This window comes from Heterodontus francisci, chromosome 20, assembly GCF_036365525.1.
Source record: "Heterodontus francisci isolate sHetFra1 chromosome 20, sHetFra1.hap1, whole genome shotgun sequence".
NCBI classification, from domain to species: Eukaryota; Metazoa; Chordata; class Chondrichthyes; order Heterodontiformes; family Heterodontidae; genus Heterodontus; species Heterodontus francisci.
This window is the reverse complement of record NC_090390.1, coordinates 42010341-42032291: the sequence shown is the minus strand read 5'-3', so window position 1 is coordinate 42032291 and position 21951 is coordinate 42010341. Positions and strand designations below refer to the sequence as shown.

At 44.1% G+C, this 21951-nt stretch overlaps 1 protein-coding gene across 6 annotated transcripts in view; it reads left to right on the top strand.

Annotated features, from left to right (window-relative positions):
- The window catches only part of LOC137380600 (adhesion G protein-coupled receptor A3), a 582693-nt gene that overhangs the window by 334987 nt on the left and 225755 nt on the right, over positions 1-21951 (top strand). For all 6 annotated transcript variants that reach the window (XM_068052667.1, XM_068052666.1, XM_068052668.1 and 3 more), the window contains 2 exons: positions 8151-8315; positions 18257-18455. In XM_068052667.1, the coding sequence (XP_067908768.1) occupies positions 8151-8315; positions 18257-18455 (364 nt within the window). The remainder of the gene's footprint in view (positions 1-8150; positions 8316-18256; positions 18456-21951) is intronic.

Below are 21951 nucleotides of genomic sequence, written 5' to 3'. Positions count from 1 at the left end.
TCCTTTCACAAAGCCCATTGTTGAAAGGACTTTCAGCTGCAGTATTCACAACTGTAATGTTCATGTTTACACACATCCCTGAACTCATCATTGGCAAATTCCCCATCATTATCAGTCAGAAACTTAGCTGGAGCCCCAAGCTTAGTCCCTATCCATTTCTCCATAATTTTGTCTATCACCCTTTTGTCCTTACTATTTATTATTGTAGAAAGACTAAATCTAGTTGCTAGATCTATAAAATGTAGAATAGAAATATTCCTGACGTTAACAAGGTAGTTGCCATGGATTTAAAAGTATGGAACAAAGACATGCGCCAACGGAAGACTGACAATAGGACGTGATGGTGTCCTCCGATACTTTTTCCAGATTTCACACATCTCTTCTATTATCCTCATATACTCTTCATCAATCAGACCTGCATCTTTTAGTTGGGTTTTTCATCTCTGACAAGAAGGGTGAGCAAATTGTTTGTGTAACATTAGGACAATTTGCCTTTTATCTCTGATTTGTTACACCTGATGCCATCAATACTTCTCTAACACTGACTAGAAATATCAGGTTTTGTTAAGGGGTTACAATAATGCCCTGACAGGGTAAATTGCAAATTCACTGGCTTCCCAAAAACAAATTGCCTGATCATACTCGATTTTATATTTCATCTGTGCCTTTTTCATTGAAGACTTACTCAACAGTAAAGGTATCTCAATGGAGACTACATCAGTACTGATCAAGTGGCTTACCCCAGCTACTTTACATGGGATTACTACTCTCTTCTGTGACTTCAATGTGTTGTCATCACCAGACCTAAAGCTGGTGGTACTTTTATACTCCTAAACCTTGCATCGATCCTCATTACTGAGTGAATCCAGATAACACTGTAACCAATCAGAGTTCTGATGAAGGATCACTGACCTGAAACGTTAACTCTGCTTCTCTCTCCACAGATGCTGGCAGGCCTGCTGAGTATTTCCAGCATTTCTTGTTTTTATTTCTGATTTCCAGCATCTGCAGTATTTTGCTTTTATTATATTACTGTAACCAATCAGTTCCACATACTGTCGACATACAAGCACTATCCAGTACTGCACAGTTGAACAAATCCGCAACTAACAGGACTAAAACTCCTTGTGACGAGTACAATTCGTTCACATCCATCAGTATCTTCCTCTTCTGCCTCAGAATTCTCTGCATCTGGTGTTATTTCAAAGACTGTGCCCCTCCACTTAGGGCCGTTCATTGCATAAATGATACTTTGAGTCACATCTAAAGCACCTATTAACTGTTCCTTGGGCATTCCTGGAATTCATTCACCTATGATTGCTGTTTCAATTCTGTCTTCCACTGTAATTTTCAGACCTGCTAAAGGTGCTTTCATAGTCATTCCTCCTATCTTTAACTCTTCCATTGTGCTTAGGTCTGCTTCCAGTATCTGGATTATTTCTAAATCGAGTAAACATTGAGTCCTCCATTCTTTGTGTCAACGCAGAATTCTCTGCTTGTTCTACCAGGACTGCAGGAAATGACTGTTTCCCTAGGAATTTTTTTTTAAGGCTGCAGACATTTGGTCCAACAGGGAGTCTTTGTCCAAGAACCGTACCCCAGTTAGAACCAGGAGCCTGTCCATATGTGACACCCTAGCACAATCTAGCAATTTAAAAGCTAGCACTGAACCAGGGATCTCCAAGTTGAATTTCCTCAATCTTTTATACAATCTGTTGAAGTCCATGATATATTCCTCCATTGAATAACCATCTGTTTTCCAAAATCTATCCAAGTCTGACCATGCCTCATACACATTCAATAGGTCATCTTTCTTGTAAATTTCATTCAAGAATTCTAACAGAAGATCCAACCTTTCATCAGTATCCAATTGACAAGCATCCAGTTCAGAAAACACTTTACTTCTGATTTTACTTTTGGTAGAAAGTGACAACACCAAAGCCATACCTTGCTTCCTCTTGAGTAGAAATGTATCCCGTGTCCACTTCATTCTTCCACTGGTCATATTGTAAGCACATATTCCAAGCACATTGGAGGGTATTCACATGTTAACAATTTGCACTTTCAGCAAACAATATGCTTTCTGCCATATTTTCCACTATAGCCATTGAGATTTTAGTTTCCTATCCAAAAAAAATCAAAAATTCTTATTTTCCAACCTTTAGGCAACCTTTGCTACCATGTTAAGTTCCAGAAAGCTTGTTATGGAAGGATAATGCTGGAGCCTATATTTACTCAGTTTCACATTTATTGTGCAGGAAAAAAAGGATTACAAGCATGTAGCTTCTCACTCAAACCCACCACCAGTCTCAGTGCGTATCTTCTTATAAATGCTCAACTAATTAATACCCTTCACCTGCATGCAATCAAACCATTGACATACAATTAACAGATTAACAATCCATGTGAGATATTCTGGAGGTAGCCATGATGCGTTCATTTTGCACAAGTGTGCCATTCCTAGATTCTTTGAAGATGTAAAGAGTCTAGATGATAACTGCTAAGAAATCAGGGTTACCTTCTTCAGCTCCGAGTGATGATTTACCCACAGAAACCTCAGAGCAGCAGCTGACAGGAAATATGCAGTACATGCCTCAAATAGTGCTATAATGCTCATGTGCAGATTCTGCTGCATGGATCAACAGAGAATGGGTCCTGCTGTATGCGTGAGCTAAGGTATCCAGAATAACCACATCTGCAATGTGTTATACAATGTTTGTGTTCAAAGAGGAGTAAGGGTGTAAAGGATCTTAATGTGGCCATTCTTAAAAAAGCTGTTTGGACCAAGGTGAAATCAAGTGCACCAAATTAATTTACCTACAAATGAAATGTGATTGTGTCACAAATGATAATGATATTGCTTCCCTTTGGTAATCCTATATTAAGTATGTTTAGTATTTACTAGCCTTTTGCTGCATTACAGTCTTACCTTAGAGGGAGAAGCACAATGTTGCTGTTTAATGGAGCCTCAAAAATGGAAGTGAGCCATGAGATGGCCTTGCAATAGCTGATACTATGTTGAAGTATGCAGTGACTGCTGTGACTGCCTGGCACTACTACAATCCTTTAAGCAGGGGATTGTACAAATGTGCTGTCATACCGAGAGGAGCTGCCTTCTCTTCCCTCCGTTTATAAAAAATCTTTGGTGTGAAATAGCTCAATAACTATTTCCATTCAGGGCACGCATAAAGCTGCAGGCTCTGGATCATAACACTGATAGTGACTATGAACACAGAATTCAGCTGTGACCATGAGTGAAGAGGGTTTGGAGAAAGTCTGATTGTAACAATGGCTTTTGTGTAAAGATAAGCCTTCACCATCTTCATTTAATGATAATATCGCAATGAAAACTAAAATAGAAATATTGTGAACAGTGGGTAGTTTGTGGGGACTGAGGAGTGTAGTGTTTGCCAGGGAGTTGTGAATGCTCATCTGAAGGGAGGCAGCTGTTGTGTACATGGAAATGCAATGCCGTTGGATTTTTCCAATTTAGTGCAAAATTGTGCATTCCACAGGGTTCTGTCCATGAGGAACATTAAAGGATAATTATTATAAATTCATCGTGATTTTTTATATTCATTCATGGGGATGTGGGGGTCACAGGCTAGGCAGCATTTATTGCCCATCCCAAATTGCCCTTGAGAAGCTGCCTTCTTGAACTGCAGCAGCCCATGTAGGGTAGGTACACCCACAGTGCTGTTAGGAAGGGACTTCCAGGATTTTGACTCAGCGACAGTGAAGGAACGATGATATAGTTCCATGTCAGGATGGTGTGTGGCTTGGAGGGGAACTTGCAGGTGGTGGTGTTCCCATGCATTTGCTGCCCTTGTCTTCTTATTGGTAGAGGTCGCGGGTTTGAAAGGTGCTGTTTAAGGAGCCTTGGTGCGTTGCTGCAGTGCATCTTCTAGATGGTACACAATGCTGCCAGTGTGTGTCGGTGGCGGAGGGAGTGAATGTTTGTCAATGGGGTGCCAATCAAGCAGGTTGCTTTGTCCTGGATGGTGTCGAGCTTCTTGAGTGTTGTTGGATCTGCACCTATCCAGGCAAGTGGAGAATATTCCATCACGCTCCTGACTTGTGCCTTGCAGGTGGTGGACAGGCTTTGGGGAGTCAGGAGGTGAGTTGCTTGCCGCAGGATTCCTAGCCTCTGACCTGCTCTTGTAGCCATGGTAATTGTATGGCTACTCCAGTTCAGTTTCTGGTCAATGGTAACCACCAGGATGTTGATTGTGGGGGCTTCAGTGATGGTAATGCCATTGAATGTCAAGAGGAGATGGTTAGATTCTCTCTTGTTGGAGATGGTCATTGCCTGGCATTTGTGTGGTGTGAATGTTACTTGCCACTTATCAGCCCAGTGTTGTAGCCAGTGTTGTAGCTGTGCTGGAACAGCTTGGCTAGGGGCGCGGCAAGTTCTGGAGCACAAGTCTTCAGTACTATTGGCGGAATATTGACAGAGCCCATAGTCTTTGCAGTATCCAGTGCCTTCAGTCGTTTCTTGATATCACGCGGAGTGAATTGAATTGGCTGAAGACTGGCATCTGTGTTGCTGGGGACTTCAGGAGGAGGCCGAGATAGATCATCAACTCGACACTTCTGGCTGAAGATTGTTGCAAATGCTTCAGCTTTATCTTTCGCACTGATGTGCTGGGTTCCCCCATCATTGAGGATGGGGATATTTGTGGAGCCACCTCCTCCAGTTAGTTGTTTAATTGTCCACCACCATTCACAGCTGGATGTGGCAGGACTGCAGAGCTTAGATCTGATCCATTGGTTATGGGATCGCTTAACTCTGTTTATGGCATGCTGCTTATGCAGTTTGGCACGCAAATAGTCCTGTGTTGTAGCTTCACCAGGTGGACAGCTCATTTTGAGGTATGTCTGGTGCTGCTCCTGGCATGCCCTCTGGCACTCTTCATTGAACCAGGGTTGGTCTCCTGGCTTGGTGGTATTGGTAGAGTGGGGGATATGCCAGGCCGTGAGGTTACAGATTGTGTTTGAGTACAATTCTACTGCTGCTGATGGCCCACAGCGCCTCATGGATGCCCAGTTTTGCATTGCGAGATCTATTCGAAATCTGATCCATTTAGCACAGTGTTAGTGCCACACAACATGGTGGAGGGTATCCTCAATTTGAAGGCAGGACTTCGTCTCCACATGGACTGTGCGGTGGTCACTCCTACCAATACTGTCGTGGACAGATGCATCTGCGGCAGGCAGATTGGTGAGGATGAGGTCAAATATGTTTTTCCCTCTTGTTGGTTCCCTCACCATCTGCCGCATACCCTGTCTAGCAGCGATGTCCTTTAGGACTCTGCCAGCTCTGTCAGTAGTGGTGTTACCGAGCCACTCTTGGTGATGGACATTGAAATCCCCTACCCAGAGTAATTCTGCACCCTTGCCTCCCTCAGTGCTTCCTCCAAGTGATCTTCAACATGGAGGAGGACTGATTCATCAGCTGAGGGAGAGCAGTAGGTGGTAATCAGCAGGAGGTTTCCTTGCCCATGTTTGACCTGATGCCATGAGACTTCATAGGGTTCCGAGTCAATGTTGAGGACTCCCAGGACAACTCCTTCCTGACTGTATACCACCATACCACCACCTCTGGTGGGTCGGTGCTGCCGGTGGGACAGGATATACCCGGGGATGGTGATGACGGTGTTTGGGACATTGTCTGTAAGATTATGTTTCCGTGACCATGACTATGTCAGGCTGTTGCTTGACTAGTCTGTGGGACGGCTCTCCCAATTTTGGTACAAGCCCCAAGATGTTAGTATGGAGGACTTTGCAGGGTCGACAGGGCTGGGCTTACCGTTGTCGTTTCCGGTGCCTAGGTCGATGCTGCGTGGTCCGTCCAGTTTCATTATTGACTTTGTAGCGGTTAGATACAGCTGAGTGGCTTGTTAGGCCACTTCAGCGGGCGTGTAAGAGTCAACCACATTGCTGTGGGTCTGGAGTCACATGTAGGCCAGATCAGGTAAGGACAGCAGATTTCCTTCTCCAAAGGACATTCGTAAACCAGATGGGTTTTTACAACAATCGACAATGGTTTCAGGGACATCATTAGACTAGCTTTTAATTCTAGATTGTTTTTTAAATTGAACTCAAATTCCACCTTCTGCTGTGGTGGGGTTTGAACCCATGTCCCCAGAACAGTACACTGGGTCTCTGGGTTACTAGTCCAGTGATAATACCACTACACCACTGCCTTGACTATTTAATTGATTGACTATTTAAAAAGGAAATAATTATCAACGAAACTGAATTCTCAAAGAAATCAATTCAAAATGGCATGTTCTCTTAATTTTGTCCCCAACTTTTCATTGCTTCATTTAGACAAACTTTTTTTCTAATTTGTTTTCCTTGGTGGTAATATTGAGTAGTTAAGAGGATCCTCCTCTTAGACACAAGACAAAATTTTATCACCAGACTTGCCTCACTGAGGCTTTATTCTTGTTGGCACTCTGAGCTTTTCTTGTCCAGACTGACCCACATTGGTATTTGGCCATGATTTTAATAGTCTCATCCTTAGGAAGATGGTTGTGGTTGTTGGAGGTCAATCATCTCAGTCCCAGGACATCATTGCAGGAGTTCCTGGCTACAAGAGCAGGTCAGAAGCTAGGAATCCTGAGGAACTCACCTGCTCACTCCCTCATGCCTGCCTACCAGCTACAAGGCAAAAGCCAGGAGTGTGATGGAATACTCTCCACTTGCCTGGACGAATGTAGATCCAACAACACGCAAGAAGCTCAATACCATCCAGGATAAAGCAGCCCACTTGATTGGCACACCATCCACCACCTCAACATTCACTCCCTCCATCACTGACGCACAGTGACAGCAGTATGTACCATCTACAAGATGCACGCAGCAACTCATCAAGGCTTCTTCAACAGCACCTTCCAAATCCTCGACCTCTACCACCTAGAAGGACAAGAGCAGCAGTTGTATGGGAACACCACCACTGGCAAGCTCCCCTCCAAGCCACACACCATCCTGACTTGGAACTATATCGTCATTCCTTCACTGTCGCTGGGTCAAATTCCTGGAACTCCCTTCCTAACAGCACTGTGGGTATACCTACACCACATGGACTGCAGCGGTTCAAGGAGGTGGCTCACCACCACCTTCTCAAGGGCAATAAATGCTGGCCTAGCCTGCGACACCCACGTCCTATGAAGGAATAAAAAAAAAAATGTCTTTGTTCCACAGTTCACGGTTGTGCCTTCACCTGCCAAGGCCCTAAGCTCTGGAATTCCCTCTTTAAACTTCTTCATCTCTCTCCTCTTTTAAGATGCTGCTTAAAACCTAGCTCTTTGATCACGCTTTTGGTCATGTGTCCTAATATCTTCTTATATGACTCAGTGTCAAAGTTTGTTTGATAATTGCTCCTGAGAAGTGCCTTTGGGCATTTTACTATGTTAAAGTTACTATATAAATGCAAGTAGTTGTTGGCTAATTATGTACACACACTCAAGAAAGTTGTGAAGTAATAGATTCTCTAACTGAATATGGTGTGGAAGGAAACAAATTGTGGGAGGAATTTAGGGTGCTGCTGTATTCCATAAGATGCAGTCAAATAAATATATTGAATTATACTTCTTTCTATGTCATCCTATCTAGATGATGAAAATTTAGTCCAAAAAATTATATGCCATATTTTGAAATGATAATGTTATCGTAAATCTGTTTTGTGGTAGCTGGAGTGAAATAGCGCCAGAATTATTCCTCAATCTGAATTTGATTCATAGGTATGTTTAAATGGTGCTTCTGTATATAGTTCCAGTTTAACTTAGCCCCTAATGCAGTCTTTAAAAATTGCAGTGGCATTTCTTCACCAGACTAAAAACAGCAAGACTGTGGTGTATAATGCACAACAGCATGACATAAATAAAGCAGTGCTCAATGATTCTATGCATTTATCTGTGTTTACTTTATAAACTAAACATTGAGAAGGCACAGAAAATATTTGAAGTTCTGATATGATGGATAGCACATGTGTTTTAAAAGCTCTGAGGACACTAAAGTGAATGCTAATGGTTAATATACATTCCAAAAAGCACATAGGCGCCCCCCACCCGAATTGTCAAAAGCAACCTAAAATCTCCAAATGAGCAGTACATCAAGATATCTTATCTTTTTTATATGCACAGTGAGTTGATCCTATCCAACATCGATGTTGATGCAACAGGAGAGTGGGAGTGCCTAATCACGACCTCCCGTGGAAACAGCAGCAAGAAGGTAGAGATTACGGTGCTAGAAACTGCTGCACCATACTGTTCTGCAGAGCGGATCACCAACAATAAAGGGGACTTCAGGTATGTAATACATATAACCATAAGTGTGCAACAGTTATAATATGGAATGGTGTCCAGCTTTGGGAATGAAACCTACTTTACTTTCCAAAAATGGAAACAAAAATGCCCAGCTAGATTGCCACAAAATAACGTTCTCAATTGAAAGTTGTGGTTATAAAATATTGTGTTCCAAAAATATTGCTCATTGCTTATTGAATTCAGTGGTTATGGGGTCTAGTGATGTAGTGGGTTCAGCACTTCAGGACTTGGGATCACAGCCACCCTGGTGGGATGAAAGTCTCTTCTATCTACTTAATATATGATGCAATAAGTTTGGAAAGTGTCAAAAGCAAAATACTGGGATGCTGGAAATCTGAAGTAAAAGCAGAAAATGCTGGGTCTGGCAGCACCTGTGGAGAGAGAAACAAAGTTAATGGGATAGATTTTTAACCCCGCCTGGGGCAGGAACAGAGGTGGGCGGGCACAGAATTTCACGCTGCCAGCAACCATGCCTGTTCCCCAGCTACCCAAACGGTGGGTAGCCAATTAAGCTGTTCAGGGTCTATTAAGGCCTGTTGTCGGAGGCCAACTGGGATTTTCCAGTCAGCCTCCAGGTCCCTGGAGGTGTCAGAGAATAGGCCAGTTGCCTGGAGATAGTGTCCCAGCGGCAGACCAGGAAACAAGTGCTCCAGGCAGGCTAAGAGGCCCTCCCTGCCTGCCAAGGTTCAGCAGCAGCTGAAGGCCGCCCTGTGGAGGGCCCTCCCTCCCTCTCCAACCATGGTAGACTGGCTGCAAAGGCCTTTTTTTATTTTAAATTTGCAAAAGTTGGAGAGAGGGCACCTCCATTTTGGGGTGCCCGCTCCCTCACTCACCTAGCGTGGCATCCTGCTACTGCTTTCAAGAGCACAGACAGCAAGCCCACTCTCAGGCCATTGATTGGCCAATTCATGGAAAATCACATTTCAGTGACAGTTTTCTACACAGTGCGGGCTTCTGACTCACATTTGAGGTTCCTGATGCCGCAGGGAAGATCCTGCCCAATATTTCAGGTCGATGACCCTTCGTCAGAACTCAAAAATCAAAAACAGTGTTGGAAAGACATAGAGTAATTTATGGCATAGAAGGAGGCCATTCTGCCCATCGAGTCCATACCTTTCTCCACGGAACTATGCAGTCAGTCTCACTCCCTGACTCAATCCCCATAGCCCGGCAAGTCTATTTCTCTCAGGTGACCATGCAACCTCCTTTTGAAGTCATTGATTGTCTTCACTTCCACCATCCTTGTGGGCAGTGAGTTCCAGGTCATTACCACCCACTGCATATAAAAGTTCTTCCTCATATTCCCCCTGCATCTTTTGCCCAAAACCTTCAATATGTGTTCCCTAGTCCTCGTACCGTTTGATAATGGGAACAGATTTTCCTTGTGTAACTTACCAAAGCCTGATGTCAAGTGTCAACCCTCTTCTTAGTGGGTGTGATCTCACAGCATAAAACTAATCCTAATATGACACAGAATTGGTGATGTTGCAAAGAGTGGTCAAACTCTAGCACTAATCTTTTAACCTGTGCTCCTTTGGAACATGGCTCCCTGATGGCATCATGGGATTGGTTAAATGTTACCTTTGGGTACCTGAAGTGGAAGATGTTCCATTTCCCACCACTAACCCTGCCCACCTTTAAATTAAAGACTGGAAGTCAAAGCAAATTAAGTTATATTGATTTTTGCCAGCTCTTCAAAGAAGGAATTCAGGAACAACATCACTGCGTATGCTCATATGTCATGTGCGAAGAAGCCATGTGCTCTCCTTCACTGTAAATGTCTGTGTTCAGCACAGTAATATATGGCAAGTACCCTTTCTGTATACATTATGGTTGTGATGATGAGATAAAGATACAAATGAGGAATGTTATAGGCCCATCTTACCTCATCTATCCGGAAAGATATTACAGTTGTCCCCTCCTCCACCATTATGATATCCAACTGTTTCTCCAAATAGAGCATGGAATCTTTTGTAGGAACATAGGAAGATAGGAACAGGAGTAGGCCATTCAGCCTCTTGAGCTTGTCCCGCCATTCAATGAGATCATGGCTGATCCGCGGCCTAACTCCATATACCTTGTCTTTGGCCCGTATCCCTTTATATCTTTTCTTAACAATAATCTATCTCAGATTTAAAATTAACAACTGTTCTAGCTTCAACTGCTATTTGTGGGAGAGAGTTCCAAACCTCTACCACCCTTTGCGTGAAGAAGTGCTTCCTAACATCTCTCCTGAACGGTCTGGTCCTAATTTTTAGACTATGCACCCTAGTTTTAGAATCTCCAACCAGTGGAAATAGTTTATCTTTTTCTAGCCTGTCTTTTCCAGTTAATATCGTGAAGACTTCGATCAGATCAACCCTTAGCCTTCTAAATTCCAGCAAAAACAGGCCTAATTTGTGTAATCTCTCCTCGTAACTTAACCCCTGTAGTCCAGGTATCATTCTTGTGAACCTACGTTGCACTCCCTCCAAGGCCAATATATCCTTCCTAAGATGTGGTGCCCAGAACTGCTCACAGTACTCCAAGTGGGGTCCAACCAGGGTTTTCTACAGCTGCAGCATAACCTCTCTGTCTTTATACTCCAATCCTCCAGATATTAAGGCTAGCATTCCATTAGCCTTTTTGAATATTTTCTGCACTTGCTCGTGGCATTTTAAAGATCTATGCACCTGAAACCCCAAGTCTCTTTGGACATCCACTGTATTTAACCTCTTCCCATTTAGAAAGTATCCTGCTCTATCCTTTCTTGGTCCAAAATGGATAATCTCACACTTGCCTGCATTGAAATCCATCTGCCACAGTTTTGCCCACTCAGCTAGTCTGTCAATATCTCTTTGCAATTTTATGCTATCATCTAGACTGTCTACAATGCTGCCTTTGTATCATCAGCAAATTTGGATATATAACTTACTATGCCATCATCCAAGTTGTTAATGAATAATTGAGGCCCCAACACAGATCCCTGCAGGACACCACTAGTCACATCCTGCCAATCGGAGTACTTACCCATTATCCCCACTCTCTGTTGCTTACCACTCAACCAACTTCCTAACCATGTCAATAATTTGCCCTCAACTCCATGGGGTTCTGCCTTAGTTAACAGTCTCTTATGTGGGACTTTATCAAATGCCTTCTGGAAGTCCATATAAATAACATCCATAGACATTCCCCTGTCTACTACCTCAGTCACCTCTTCAAAAAATTCAGTGAGATTTGTTAGGCATGACCTTCCCTTCATGAATCCATGCTGGCTGTCCCTGATTAACTGAAATTTTTCTAGATGTTCAGTCACCCTATCCTTGATTATAGACTCCAACAACTTGCCCACCACAGATGTCAGGCTAACTAGTCTGTAATTTCCTTGGTTCTCCCTTTCACCCTTCTTAAAAAGTGGAGTGACATATGCAACTTTCCAATCCAGAGGGACCACTCTTGAATCTAGGGAACTCTGAAAGACTATAGTTAGGACATCTACAATGTGCTCCCCTGCTTCCTTTAACACCCTCGGATGGAAACCATCAGGTCTTGGGGATTTCTCACTCTTTAGTTCCATTAATTTCCTTGTTACTGATGTTTTACTTACGTTAATTGTATTAAGTCCCTGTCCCCTATCGGCTATTAATTTTTTTGGGACTTCCAGCAAGTTATCCTCCTTTTCAACTGTAAATACTGAGGCAAAGTAATTGTTCAACATGTTTGCCATTTCCCCATTATCAATGACAATTTCTCCAGTTTCAGCTTTTAGTGGGCCTACATTGCTCTTGACCACCCGTTTTCCCTTTATGTAACTATAACATTTCTTCTTATTGATTTTGATGTCCCTTGCAAGTTTCCTTTCATAATCTCTTTTAGTAGCTCTTATAAGCTGCTTTGTGACCCTTTGCTGGTCTTTGTATCGATCCCATTCGGCCAGATCTGTGCTGCGTTTTGCATTTTTGTAAGCCCTTTTTGTTTTATGCTATTCCTAATCTCTTTAGTTGTCCATGGCTGTTTTTTCTGTGATGTGGAGCTTTTTCCTCTCTGGTATATACTCGCTCTGTATTTTGTTCAATGTTTCTTTAAATATTCTCCACTGTTCTTCAGTCGTTTGACCCATTAACAGATCTACCTAGTTTACCATGGACAGTCTCTGTCTCATCCCGGTAAAGTCAGCCTTGCCCAAGTCTAAAATTCTAGTAGCTGATTCGTGCTTTTCACTTTCAAACGCTACCTTGAATTCGATCATGTGATCACTATTTGATAAATGTTCACGCACAGTTAGGTTACTAATTAAATTTGGCTCATTACTCATAACTAAATCTAATATTGCCTGTCCCCTTATTACATCTAGGACATATTGCTGTGGGAAACTATCTCGGACACATTCCTGAAATTCACTACCTTTCTGACAGGTGCTAGTTTACCTCTCCCAATCTATGTGTAAGTTAAAATCCCCCATTAATACTACTCTGCCTTTGTTACACACTTGCCTAATTTGTGCATTTATACAATCTAACACCTCAGAACTACTACCAGGGTGTCTATACACAACACCCATTACAGTTTTAGATCCTTTTCTGTTCCTCAATTCCACCCATTAGCTCTCCACTGGATGCTTTCCCTTCATTATATCCTCCCTCACCAATGAGGTGATATTATTTCTAATCAGTAAGGCTACTCCACCCCCTCTGCCATTTTCCCTGTCCCTCCTATAAACTTTATAACCAGGTATATTTAGTTCCCAGTCCCGACCATCCTGCAGCCACGTCTCCGCAATGGCCACATCATAATCTTCCATTTGAATTTCCGCCTGCAGCTTATCTAGTTTATTCCTTACACTCCGTGCATTTATATATAGAACTCTAATTTGGGCTATACCCCCTAACCTGTCCCTCAGCACTGATGCTTTATTCGCCTGTTTATTATTTCTCTCTTCTGGTTTAACCAGTATACTTCTTGCAGTTTGGTAATAATCAGCCTCACCACTAACCTGCACTCCTACCTTCTCCTTTAACTTCCTGTTTTTCCATGCAACTGAACCCTACCCCCACTATTTAGTTTAAAGCCCTGTGCAGCCCTAGTTATGTGATTCTCCAGGACTCTAGCCCCAGCATGATTCAGGTGGAGCCTGTCCCATCGGAACAGCTCCCTCCTTCTCCAGTACTGGTGCCAATATCCCATGAATTCGAACCTATTTCTTCCACACCAATCTTTGAGCCACACATTTACCTCTTTAATCTTATTGACCCTTTGCCAATTTGCTTGTGGCTCAGGTAGTAATCCAGAGATTATTACCTTTTTGGTTCTGCTTTTTAATTTAGCCCCTAGCTGCTCATATTCCCTCAGCAGAACCTCTAACTTCATTCTGCCTATATCGTTGGTACCTACGTGGACCACGACAACTGGATCTTTCCCCTCCCACTCCAGCTTCCTCTGCAGCCCAGATGAGATATCCCAAACCCTGGCACCAGGTAGGCAACAGAGCCTTCGGGACTCTCGATCCTGGCCACAGAGAACAGTGTCTATGCCCCTAACTGTACTATCCCCAATTACGACTACATTTCCCCACTTGAATGGCTCCCTGTACCACGGTTCTGTGGTCAGTTTGCTCATCCTCCCTACAGTCTCTGCTCTCGTCCACACAGGGAGCAAGAATCTCAAACCTGTTGGACAAAGAGAATGGCTGAGACTCCTGCAGCACTACCTCCTGGATCCCTCTACCTGCCTCACTCATAGTCACACCCTCCTGTCCCTGCCCACTGGCCGAATTCAAGGTAGTTAATCTAAGGGGTGTGACTGTCTCCTGAAACACAATGTCCAGGTAACTCTCCCATTCCCTGATGTGCCGCAGTGTCTGAAGCTCAGACTCCAGCTCAACAACTCTGAGCCGGAGTTCCTCGAGCAGCCAACACTTGCTACAGATGTGTTCACCAGGAACCACGATGAGGTCCACCAGCTCCCACATCATGCAATACAACAACACATCACCTGGCCCTGCATCCCTATTTTATATAATTACATTTTAATGTGTTATTTAAATTTCCGACTGGTCTTTAGTTATTTTTTAAACTGCTTTAGTCTTTAGTTTATATATTTATGAATTAATCAAGTCTTACTCTATGTTGATTCAATTAAATTAAATTAAAAACTTACCTGAAGACTGACCCCAACTGCTCTCTGTTTTCCTGCTCTCACTGTTCAATGTGACATCACTCTGATGTCACTTTTCCATTCTTTTTTTTCCCTGCTCCTCAAGCTCCACTCCTCTCTGTCTCTCTCCCACACAAACCTCTGGTCCTGCTGCTCCTCAAGCTCCACTCCTCTCTGTCTCTCTCCCACACAAACCTCTGGTCCTGCTGCTCCTCAAGCTCCACTCCTCTCTGTCTCTCTCCCACACAAACCTCTGGTCCTGATGCTCCTCAGGCTCCACTCCTCTCTGTCTCTCTGTCCCACACAAACCTCTGGTCCTGCTGCTCCTCGGGCTTCGCTCCTCTCTGCCTCTCTCCCACACAGGTTTTTGGCACGCATTTTTATACCTCCGGTCCTGCTGCTCCTCGGGCTCCGCTCCTCCCTGCCTCCATATGAAAGAGCAGATGGGGCTTCATGTTAATGTGCCTCACCAAAAAGACAGCACTTCCAACAATACAGCACTCCTTCAGTACTGAATTGAAGTGTAAGCCTAGATTATGTGTTCGTTTCTGGAGTGGGACTTGAAGCAATGAGCTTCTGAATAAGAGGTGAGGCTGCTACCACTGAGCCAAGGCTGCTGCCTAAACATGTGCTTTCTTGTCCTACTGAGTTCAGTTTGGGGACATATTGTGGATCCACATTTTCTATGTTGTTTACTCTCTTTTCTAGCTGTAAAAGATTACTTCACAGTTGCCTCCTCTCAAAGCTGAAAAGGCCAAGTTTCTGTCGTCTCCTGTAGATTAGTGTCCTGGCTTTTTTGTGAAGTGCTTCCAAGGAGTGTTTCGCCTTACGCCGTACTGACTAGAACTGGACACAGTATTCAAGATGTGGTCTGACTAGCGCACTGCTCTTAAAAGAATGCCCATAGTGCAGAACTGTAGATTGTCAGCTATAGCATCATAGATGTTGACCCATTCTGTTTATTTTAACCCAGATCACTCCTCTGCTCCACAGCCTTGACTTTTCTATTACTGCTTTTTAATTTATCCTTTCCCGAATCCTCCCACCCACCTTCATTAGTTTAAAGCCCCATCTACTGGCTTAGTTATTTGATTCACCAGGACACTGATCCTATCCTGGTTCAAGTGGAGCCTGTCTCAGTGGAAGAATTCCCTGTTTCCCCAGTACAAGTGCCAGTGCCCCATCAATTGAAACTCCTGCCTCCCACACCACTCGTTCAGCTACACATTTAACCATCTATTCAGTTTGTCCCTATGCCAATTTGCTTGTGGCTCAGTTAACAATCCAGAGGTTATTACCTGTGAAGTCCTGCCTTTTAATTTGGACACTAGCTTCTCAGACTCTCTCAGCAGAACCTCATTCCTATTTCTACCTATGTCATTGGTTCCTTCATGGACCACAACAACTGGATCCTCCCCCTCCCACACCAAGTTGTTCTCCAGCCGCATGGAGATGTCCTTCACCCTGGCATTGGGCAGGCAACACAACCTTCGGAGCTCCATCATGACTGCAGAAAACAGTATCCATCCCCTGACTATACTCTCCCTTAATAGCACACTTCTTCCCCCCTTGCCCCACCACTTGAATAATCTCCTGTATCACAGTGCCATGTTCAGTTTGTTCATCCATTGCCCTCTTCCATACAGGCAGCAAAAACCTCGTACATGTAGGATAAGGAAAAAGCCAAGGCACCTCTAGCTCTGCACCTGGGGTACCCTTACCTGCCTGACTTGCAATCATGCCCTCCCGTACCTGACCATTAACCAGCCCTGGACCACTACTTCACCACTCTCAGCCCCTGTCTTTTATCTCCCACTCCAGTCTCATCCTTTATCCTTTTTCTCCTGCTCCGCTCTCATCCCCTGTCCTTTTTCTCCTGCTCCGCTCTCATCCCCTGTCTTCTTTCTCCCGCTCCGCTCTCGTCCCCTGTCCTTTTTCTCCTGCTCCGCTCTCACCCCCTGTCCTTTCTCTCCCGCTCCGCTCTCGTCCCCTGTCCTTTTACTCCTGCTTCGTTCTTATCCCCTGTCCTTTTTCTCCCGCTCCGCTCTCGTCCCCTGTCCTTTTTCTCCCACTCCGCTCTCGTCCCCTGCCCTTTTTCTCCCGCTCCGCTCTCGTCCCCTGTCTTTTTTCTCCCGCTCCGCTCTCATCCACTGCCCTTTTTCTCCTGCTCCGCTCTCGTCCCCTGTCCTTTTTCTCCCGCTCCGCTCTCATCCCCTGTCCTTTTTCTCCCGATCCACTCTCATCCCCTGTCCTTTTTCTCCTGTTCCGCTCTCATCCCCTGTCCTTTTTCTCCCGCTCTGCTTTCGTCCCCTGTCCTTTTTCTCCTGCTCCGCTCTCATTCCCTGTCCTTTTTCTCCCACTCTGCTCTCATTCCCTGTCCTTTTTCTCCTGATCCGTTCTCGTCCCCTGTCCTTTTTCTCCCGCTCCGCTCTCATCCACTGTCCGTTTACTCCCACTCCGCTCTCATCCCCTGTCCTTTTTCTCCCGCTCCGCTCTCATCCCCTGTCCTTTTTCTCCTGCTCTGCTTTCGTCCCCTGTTCTTTTTCTCCCGCTCCGCTCTCGTCCCCTGTCATTTTTCTCCCGCTCCGCTCTCGTCCCCTGTCATTTTTCTCCCACTCCGCTCTCATCCCCTGTCCTTCCTTTCCCGCTCCGCTCTCGTCCCCTGTCCTTTTTCTCCCGCTCCGCTCTCGTGCCCTGTCCTTTTTCTCCCACTCTGTTCTCGGCCTCGCCTTTTGTCCCTCTCTGCTCCTGACCTCACCCTGTTCTAGTGCTTCCCTCTCGGACTCGCTCTTTTCTCCTGCTCCACTTTTGATCTTGCACTTTTCTATCAAGGTCACCTGTTCTGACTTTCAGTTGTGAAGCTGAAACTGAGCGAGAGTGAAAGACCAAAATTCTCTGGATTCTTAACAGATCTGATGTGAGGTGAGGGTGGGGGAGGAAGTGGCTTTAGGCCATGGCTTTGTCAATCTGCTGACCCCATCTGCAATCAAACTGAGAAACCTGTTGCTGTGATCGGGAATCAAAATCCTAGAAGTGGCTGAAGAAAAATGGCAGACATATTTTTAGGAACCTTCCTTAGGTAGCAAAGGGACAACTTTTTGAAGGTAATCAATCATTCTGGGTTGATTACCATCCTTTCTGCAATTGACTACCATTCTTTCATGTATTCTTGCAACTGCCTTAAAGCCCAGTATAGGATCTCTACCTGCCCTCAACAGGTGTAGATTTTCCTGGGACTACAAGGTATTGATCTGAGTGGAATTCCTGGAGTAGTCTGGAAATACCTTCAGACAAGCTTAAATTGCAGACCTTCCTTCTGAGATATCCTGTTTCACCTTCATAGCTCTGACAAACCCCAGGTATTCATTTCATGGTCACCTGTCACTTCTCTCTCCACAGATGCTGCCAGACCTGCTGAGTATTTCCAGCATTTCTTGTTTTTATTTCAGATTTCCAGCATCCGCAGCATTTTGTTTTTATTCATTTCATGAAGCTGCCTGATCAAAGGACAAACCCCCTTCCCGCCATGTTGCCAAATGTGACCGGCCTCATCAATGTGTTGCCAAACACCAGGACCAACTCCCAGTGCTGTTCGAACCTTATACCATAGTTATAATAGGAATTGTTAATACTTTCAAATTTGAAAACATAGAAAGGATAAAGTAAAAACTGCTATCTTATAAAGCCTATCCTACAGTTATTTTGAAAGTCTTCTCTGTAACATCTATCTAAGTATTAGTTTTTAAAAAGCACATTTTCTTATTTACCTTAATACCTTCACTTTTCTATAGATGGCCTAGAACACTGGCTGGTATCACAGCATACTATGCCTGTACACGGTATCCATTTGGATCTGTACCTTATTATGGAGACCATCAGCAGAGAAAAGCTTGGCGTAAATGTGATAGAACTGGACACTGGACAGAAGGGAATTACACTGAGTGCGCCTATGCCAATGAAGTTACAAGAGTCCTTCATGCATTCAGCCAGGTATTTATCACTATAACCAAGTACCACTGAGCTCGTAACAGACATTCAGAAATATGATTGTTGGTTGATTAGATGGTAAATTATGTTAAAACCTTCTTTTGCCTCTGGGACCCATATTTGAGACCCCAATGATCAACATTCGTCTGCACTAGCTGCAAGAGTTCTGAGTAAAATGAATTTATTTCACACTTTCAATTCAGGTCCGGGTTTACAGGGGGATATCAGCTATTAGATAAAGTCATGTTATTGCTCACGTGGATGCAAAGAAATGTACCCTGGAATCTATATGTAATAGAAAAAAATCTACAACTTATCCATTATACATTGATAATTTGGCATTGATTAGCAGTAGGTTAGGAGCCAATCATTTGAGTGACTTGCATAGGATGCAGAAAATTGACACTAACCCAGTAGGGAGTACTGTTGTGAAACTCAGCTTAAAGTTTGACAAAGCAGGAAGCACCTCACTGTAATATCTAAACTGAGAATCCACCGTTAGAGTGGAAAAACAGTTCGTTCCTAACATACTTAAACCTGAAAATGCAAAAGTCCACACGTTAGGCAGGAATTCTTGAAAACATCATGCTAATTATTTACCTTTTGAAGGATTGATTCATTTTCAAATAATGCATGTCCTTCCTGTGAACATGTGAGGGCATGATTCATTAGAATGTTACAAAGTCTTAATCGGGTTTTGTGCAGGACTTGGAATATTTCTTAATAGTATTGCAACGGTAAACCAAATAATTGTAAACTAGTTCTGGTTTTGTTTGAATGCCGAAATACGATTGTTGTCTTGAAAAGTTTTATCTGAAGTTGACTTAAGTATATCATATGACAGTGGCTGACGTCCCACCATTGGGACCAAAATCGATAGGTGAACCCGCTTCAGCCGGCAGCTGGACCCAGGGAGGCATATTCCCGGTGGTGGCCAATTAACTGACCGCCGTCGTCCCTATTAAGGATAGTGGCCTGTCCCCTAGTCCTGCTGACCTAATCAGCAGGCCAGCAGCTCAGCAGCTCCACTGCTGGTGGTGGCCATTGCTGGGGCTGCACCTATAGGATGAGGCCACATCGATGATTGGGCACACTCGAAGACAAGTAAGTGGGGTCTGGGACACCAGAGCTAGGCAGGCAGGCCCTGGAAATGGAGGGGTGGGGTAGGAGGTGCGTCGCCAAAGGTAGGCAGCGCCATTGCTGACGGGGCGGCCGCTGCTGCCTGAAGCCTGCTGGGAGGTCACCAGGTTTCACTGGACAGTCTCCCAACATGGTGGCAGGCTCCCCCCCTGCCACCGTGCCGTGCCACTGGCAATATGAGGGAAGAGGCCCTTAATTGGCCACTTAAGTGGCTCAATTGGGCTCCCATCTGCAACCTTTCCCACTGCTATCAAAATGGCATGGCAGCAGGAAGATGTTAATCTCACCCTCGGATGCTTCCCTTGCCATTTTGCCACCCTTTCTGCCTCCCAGCCCGTCGCCAAACAGCTGGTAAGATTCCAGCCACTGTTGCATTAACCATTTTAATGCTATTAAGCAGATAAACAAAAATTATGTTTCCATATCTGTTATGTTCTTGATCATTTTAATTTAAGCGTGGGGTCTGATTATGTCCATGCCAGTTCCCTAATGGTATTATTAGGCTTGCTTTGTTCCTCAATGATTGCAAGTTTTGTTTTGAAACTTGCTCATAATTTGTCAAGTTCATTGCTCAAGTGCTTGGGTTATCTGCATGGAGAATGCAGGGCCTTGTGCAAGTGACATTTTTGTAGCTTTGGACATAGCTTGCCACCTGAGTCAAACTGTGTTTTATCTGAGATTGAGAAGTGTTCCAGTCCATGAAAAGTAAGAGGCAATCTCATCTTTAAGAAAGTGAATCTTCTTCCCAATAACTAAGAATAAATAAAGACTAGTACTTTTGTGATGATTGCTGCCCTTTAGTGCTTGGGAACACAGCAGGATGATTGAAAGAAAGATGCAAAAAACTAAAACTGAGAAAAATGTAGACCTTTATATTTTAAAGCTTTCAATGCTCCCAACCTTATCATTCAGCTATATAACAAAACAACCCTCTGAAAGGTCTTGGCCATGATATAGCATTTGATCCATACCCATACTCTTTGTTATTCCTTCACGTTTTCTTCCTGATTAATACAATGCATAATTTACTTAACAATTCAATATAAATTATTAAAAATTAGAGTTTACCATTTGGGTATACAATCACATTTTTTATAAGCACTGGGTATTATGTTCCCCCTATTGGAAAAACAATTGTCTTTATCTTGCCAGAAAATTCATTCATGTGAAGAATTTTTCCAAATTGTAAAATGGACAGAATTGCAGAATACAATCCCAAGTGTACAAGTGAAAATACCGTAACTCCCGTAACAAAAATGAAATTTAACTTAGTTTAAAATAATGAATCTGCCCGTCGGTTTTAACACTCAAATTGAAATGATAGGTGTATATTATTTTGCTGTGGATGACCTCCTGCAATCCAAATTTATATGGCAATGAAAGACATGACGTGTAGTACACCAGTACCTTTTGTAAGCAGCTAAGTTAACACTTAGCCAATATAACTAAAATGTCTGTAGTATTGCTGAGAAAAGAGACATGCTGTCGAAGCTTTTCATCTTGCACTCATCAGGACTGATGCAAGAATGCCAAATTTCAAAGGGAGCAACAGTTTATACCACATGAGAAAATGTGGCTGATTGGTTGGCAAGTCAATTCTGGTTGAGGTGTTGCCATGGAGAACGCACCAAGGAACTATTGTCCCCCATGCTTTTGGATATGTTAATTTTGCCTGCAGAGGACAGGTGCCTGCGTATGCTACATATTCACCACATATATTGGAGAACGTTCAGCCTCAGGCGGTAGACTATCTCCTGGGGATGGGTTCTTCTGTGTGCACATGGCTGTTGGCATGCCCCTCTGTGCCATGCCCACCCCAAGGCTGGCCCTCACTGCTCGTGAGGTTGTTGATGTTCCCCTGGACCTCTGTCCCTCTGACATGCTTCTGCTCCTCAACCAGTGCCATGAGGCTAGCATGTCTTCTATCGGAATTCTAGACCTTCTACTAGGATGTACCCCCCACCCCCCAAACCTGTCCCTGAGTCCTCTCCTTGGGGCAAGTGCCACTGCCCTTTGTGACCATGGCCACACTCCCCACACTCCTGGGACCTTCTTCCCCCCTGCTGCCAACATCTGGCAGTTCCCTGTGCGCATCACCCTTCATACCACCACAAGCTGACTCTCCCAATGGCTTTGTTAGAGAGTCAGCACTTATCCCCCGCTTCCTTGCTGCCTTGTTCCACCAAGCGGAGCTTTGTTAAACCTTATGCACTGGTCAGAATGCACCCCGTAGTGTTCTAATTTTTGCAGTCACAAGTTATTTGTTTCAAACGTCATGACACTTTCTCCAGCATAAAAACTTACGTTTACCGTCTTGAGGCTGCATTCTAAGTCCATTGCCTTCTAACCTTTCTCTCCA